A 6000-nucleotide genomic window follows, 5' to 3' on the forward strand; every position below is an offset into this window, starting at 1 on the left:
TCACTCTCGCGTTCTTTTCTGGTTTTTCAGAGTGCACCACATGGTACTTGGGAAACTTTTCTCCGTGGTGGCCAAAAATTTGAGGTACTTCGGTGCGCCCTCGTTTGTGAAGGCGTTCTTGGAGTCTCCGAAAGGAATAGTCCATAAAGAGTGTTTAGTGTCCGCCAGCAACGCAAGCCATCCACGATAGAGCCCAACAAGGTGACGCCACAAAATGAGTAAAGCACGTCCTGCAAGCGCCAGCTGTACGTTACTGCTATAAACAAACATGGTGTACCCAAAGTTGGCTACCCACAAAAGGTTAACCCTTGTCGCCCAGAAATTTGGAAGTCAGAAGAAGTGATAAGAAGACAGGAAAGAAGAAAGAGTGAGAGAGAAAGCAAAAAGATTGAAGGTGGAGACAGGAAAAGGCGACTGCCGATTTCCTCCAGGTGGGTCCGTCTGGAGGTGCCGTCTATATGAAGCAGGGGCCGAAGAAATGTGTTGCTTCCTCCGTGGGGCCTTAAAGGTCCATACACCCGGCACTGGCGTAACCCCCCGAATCGCCCTTTTCCCAGACACGGCTAAGCCGCGCATGGCTACGCGCAGGAGTGTCCAACCCTTGTGTGCTCGGGTACGTGATGTCACAACACGCGAAACACCGGCTGACGCAGACACCCCTGCGAGCGGGTATTTCTTAAATTTAATATATATATATATATATATATATATATATATATATATATATATATATATATATATATATATATATATATATATATATATATATATATATATATATATATATATATATATATATATATATAGGACATCAGATAGAGTGGTTGGGTGGACCTGCTTCTGCAGAATCCACTTCGTTTATATAGGCTGTCCCAAACAACCTCACCCAAGATTTCAAAATTTGCCGAAGCACTCCAGGCGGACGGGAATATGCAATTTGTTGGCTATAGTACAGAGAAAATGGGGCTGTATTTTGTATCATGATGATTCTCATAAATGAGTGAGTGACAAAACTTCATTTCGAATCAGAACGATTCGCGTCCGGCGAGTTAGTGGGCTGGGGCACCCACCAAGGTTACGGCCAAGAGTTCTTGCCTCTTGGCGGCTTCCTTCGCTCGCTGTACTGCCCAGAGTTGGTCTTTCATGTTCGTGCTGAGCAGCGCGGCTTGCCATTGCGCGTATGAATAGTCAAAATTATTTATCAACGTCACAGGTATTACCTTATGGCAAGCCTTCCCTTGAGAAGCTAGTAGAACATACTAGAAAATATCTTATTGAGCAATTTTTATACTTTCTAGTTGTTACCTAAACATATTTTTCTGCTTCTCGAGAAAATCCACCTACACACGATCAAATAAAATTCCGCTACCTTTTCTCTTGCGTGCCTCGATTGCAGCGCTCTCAATCGTGGTGTGTATGAACGAACAGCATATTTAACCTTGTGCGCTGCCTATAAAATATTGTCAGGGCGGCGACGCGGGCGTTGGCCATGCGGTTTACGCGACTCATGACCCTCCTTGGTGGTGCTTCACGATTGATAGGGATAAGCAGACCGTGCAACCCCACCAGGCTAAATCCGCGGCTAATACGCGGAGGGTCACGATTATTGGACATGGACTGCGCATGCCGTGATGTATTAGCATGCATAATGTAGCACAACATGTATAAATACCCATGTAGGTTTCTTAGCAAGGCTATTGATATATTGCATCTGTCGCTGAAAGTGTGTCGACAGCGCGGCCGCACACGGCCCGCTACGGCGACAAGAAGGCAGATGTCACCAAGCATACGGCGAGCACTGACCAGGCGATTGAAGAGATAGCGCCCCCCGAACGAAAGTTCAAGGTGAGAGGATGCTGGGCCCCCTCGTGTGGGAACGAACGATGCAAGCTCTTGAGCAAGGAACTCGAACGTTTCCAGTTTTAGCCTTCCTTATCACGTGTATACAGCATATATTTAGACGAAACGCTCGGAAAGCTGCCTAGGCCCTCTCAAAATATACCTGTTTTCTTGCGCTGACCGAAAAAACGACGCACGAGGGTGAGGGAGCAATGCACAACGCATGTGTACCTTGTGAGACAAACTCAAAGTCTCGAGTTCCTATTCGTTAATGAAAGCGAGGGAGACCTCTGTTAACAAGAATGATTTATGTAGATGCTTTAAAGTAAACATAAATAGAATGAGGATGCGAGAACATAAGTATCTTCCCCTTCCCCACAAACTCATGCGACTCAAAAAAAAAAAACAAGAAAATGTGGACGAAGCGCAGCTTGCCAGCATCACGAGTACTGAGTATAAAAAGGAACCGAGCCTCCGAGTTCAGGCATCACTTCGAGCTCTTAACAGCAACGTAGGAACGAATCCACCATGAACGCCGTAAGTACCTTGTGGTTACATTATTTACTGTCAGCTTGAAAACTAAACATGAGAACCTTAAGGTTCTCAGTAGCCTCCTCATTCCAGGTTACGCCTTATCACTGTGTTGAAATTCTCATTCTGTACTACTCCCTTGGCTTGAAAAAGATGTGCGCAGTAGAATCACCTATCAATACGAAACTGCGTTATTAATATATTTCATCTCGGCTGACACCAGGCTCAACACAGTAGTATTGCCGTCCCCTGTAGCTCGCAAGCTCACTAGTGGGCTCTTCAAACCTACTAGCGTACTACTTTATCTCCCCCTGACGAATTCCCATAACCTAGTAGAAGAGGATGGTAGAGGAGGTAGAGATTAGTACTCAGCGAGAGATTACCATACACAATAGAGACAAGAGATAACTGCTAAACCATTCATACCTACAGACTCCTTATATATGTCTGCTATAAGTCGACCAGCTTTCGTGTGATGACAAAAAAGCTGGCTCTCTTCGAACCCACTAGCGTACTACTTCATCTCCCCCTGATGAAGTCCCCTAACCTAGTGAACTTCCAGCCCACAGACACATTTGGAAGCACTGGAAACAGTGCTCAGTGCCAAAGTATTGCGGCTTTCCCGTATAGTCACTAACTGCAGCTGTTGACCGCCGGAAGAACTATATTGGACAAATTGCGCACATGGCTCATTTATTTTTCATACCTCGTTAGAGGCGATATATCTGGAAACTACAACCGTTTTTAGGCAGACTGTTTTTTATAATGTGCCTTGAGTACGGCACCACTGCTCACTTTCATGTTTACTCTTTGCTTCTACTCGTCGTATTGATAAGAAACATTGCAAAGAGCACACATACAAAGGGACGGCAAACGCCAGCGCTTACTTTCAAACAAGTGATTATTTGTTTTATCCTGTTCCTGATCATTGAAACGCATAACTTCCTCTTGAAGCAGCCGCATCTATCTGTGAACGCCTGTCCCGTAAACATGTTTTTCTTGCGAATTAAACTGGAAGTGATTGCCAGCGCCCGTACGCGTTGCATCACCATTTGTCCGTTCTCTCAGCTGTTAGCTCGCTAGCTCTCATTATGATTAAACCACAATCTGATTATGAGGCACGTCTTAGTGGGGGAACTCCGGAAATTTGGACCACCTGAGGTTCTTCAACGTGCGCCTTAATCTAAGTACACGGGTGTTTTCGTATTTCGCCCCCATTGAGATGCGGAAGCCGTGGCCCGGATTCGATTCCGCGACTCCGTGCTTAGCAGTCCTACACAATAGGCACTAAGCAACCGCGGCGGGTAGAACGCCAACAGTGGAAAGGTGCGTAATAAGCAGTGATTAAGTAGTGAGACACAATTTCCCGCAGGTCCTGTGCCTGTTCGCCGCTCTGCTGGGCAGTGCCCTAGCCGGGCACGTCCCCACGTACGGCGTGCCGGTGGGCGCTGGATACCCCTACGTTCCTGCGGTCACGACGACGGTGCACGGTACCCCCGTAGCAGCCGTGCAAGGTGCTGTCCACAGTGTGGTGCCGGTCACTCCCACTGTCCACAACGTCGCCACCCCGTTCGGTTACCGCACCACCGGCGTCAGCTACAGCCACAGAGTCGACGCACACCCGTTGAAACTGCGCTACGTGTACGGAGTCGCGCCGTACGGCGTCGGCTACGGCTATGGCCTGAGCCCCTACGGCTATGGCCTGAGCCCCTACGGCTACGCTCCTGTCCTGAAGAAGTGGTAAGAACCGCTAACTTAGGTTCACTGAGCCCTCCTTTTGCCTTCATTATTCTGAGTACATATCCCGTCACCACAATGACAATTATAATAAATTGGTATAACGCAAACTATAAAAACTGTAAAAAGCTGAAATCATTAGGAACTCAAGGCGCCTATCATGGCAGAAATCTGAAACATTTAGTTCTATTGCAGTGATTGTTCTATACTAGGCCGTGTTATATTTATTGTTGTAGGTCACTCAATGTTTAGTTATCTCTCGGATTATTTAAATAGATTATTCGGGTACATAAAGGAACAAATTAACTGATCTTACACTTTTATGTGCGTACAAAGCCAAAAACAGCAACTTAGCCCGTGGCGCTGATGATTAAAAGCTAATGAGCATTTTTCGCTACAAAATATTTTCGACATTTCCCGGTTCTTCTCGTAATGGCTGGCTTTACGAAATGAGGCAAACTTATTTCATCCTACGTAAAGCCACGGTAACCAGAAAGCTTGACAATCTTACTTTTCTTTCTTTTTGCAACATAGCAATGTTATTTATCACTGTGAACAACTCCTGCTCATTGTATGCATCGTCTTTATTCCATGCAGAAGAAAGTCTAGCCGACGCAAGAGCAACAAGGACCCCTTCCGGAATGGCAGACAGAACTCAACGTCAAAAAAAAAATACTTTCGTTCCTGTTGTGATTGTTACATGGCCCCTAAATGGCGAAAAATAAAAACATAAAAACAAAGTCCACTCATCTTGATTATTATTATATTAATTTTTTATGTTACAACCTTTAGCCTCCCTCTGCGTTGTGTGTATGAACAGTTATGTATCTCGTCTTTCTTCGATTCAATACTGATATTATTGAACTGGCAGGGCCTGCTTTCCAGAAGAGGTAAACTAATATTCACTCTAAATGACAGACCATTCTGTTATCTCATCAAGAGACCCGTTACACTCTACATTGTTATAGTACCTTGGGCACCATAAGAAAAACTCGGGTCAAGAAATTTTCTTGCATTCAACTCATCCTGGCCCTAGCCGAAAGCATGTTTGCAGAGCCTAAAATTGTTCCGATCATCGCTGCAATGCATCCTGCATATGTCGCGAAAGTGAGGCATTTATATAAAGCACATTCACATTATGATTTTACATCCACATGGAGTGGATTCATTACCACAAGAAATTCGGACAAGTGCTACTTCTCCCGGCGTACCACGACAAATATAAGTGGATGGATGGTGGGATTAAAGTGCGAGAATAAAGAGCAAAGAAGGACCTTATAAACAAGAGAAGCATAAAATCAAGCGCAGACATGTACAAACTTATGGATACTGCTCTCACGTTGGGTGTATGCTTGCATGAAGCGTTTTAATATGCTGTAGTAGGAACACTCACTCCCTACATCACAAACTGGCCTCCATTGCAACATGCTTCAGCATTCAGTCGGGCTCACTGAACTTAGTACAGCGAAGCCACTTGGCACTGCGCTTAAGAAATATTCCATCGTGATTCTTACCTTCAGTATCTGCTAGAAAACTTCCCCTGAACTTCAGCGGTTACATTAGTTAGCCGTGCGAAGTACTAAATACGTTATGCGGATGCAACGCCATCGTTGAAATATATGTTAATTGAAGCTTACGAGATGCAGTTAAATAAGTCGTAAAAGGCAAAATGTGTTGGGTACAGTTGTCTGCATTGTACTGTTCTATGCAAGGTGTAATCTCACGCAATGTTTCTTTGGGCACTACACCGCTCACAAACTGTGACAAGACACAAGCAACGAATCACGCAAATGCACACTGTGGGATTTGGATAACTATATTGATGTTGGCAAAGTGGTCTAACTTCGTGACGTAATTTTTGCGGCAAGAAAAGCATAAGCACGAAGGCTTTAG

General features: G+C 45.0%; 1 protein-coding gene across 1 annotated transcript; it reads left to right on the forward strand.

Moving 5' to 3' along the window:
- The first annotated feature begins 2038 nt into the window (after positions 1 to 2038).
- On the forward strand, positions 2039 to 4852 carry LOC126541600 (uncharacterized). Its single transcript, XM_050188433.3, has 3 exons — positions 2039 to 2376; positions 3743 to 4110; positions 4705 to 4852. Coding segments are annotated over exons 1-3 (378 nt in total). The 5' UTR covers positions 2039 to 2367; the 3' UTR covers positions 4706 to 4852.
- Positions 4853 to 6000: the final 1148 nt, after the last annotated feature.

This window comes from Dermacentor andersoni, chromosome 3 (genome assembly GCF_023375885.2).
Source record: "Dermacentor andersoni chromosome 3, qqDerAnde1_hic_scaffold, whole genome shotgun sequence".
Taxonomy (NCBI): Eukaryota; Metazoa; Arthropoda; class Arachnida; order Ixodida; family Ixodidae; genus Dermacentor; species Dermacentor andersoni.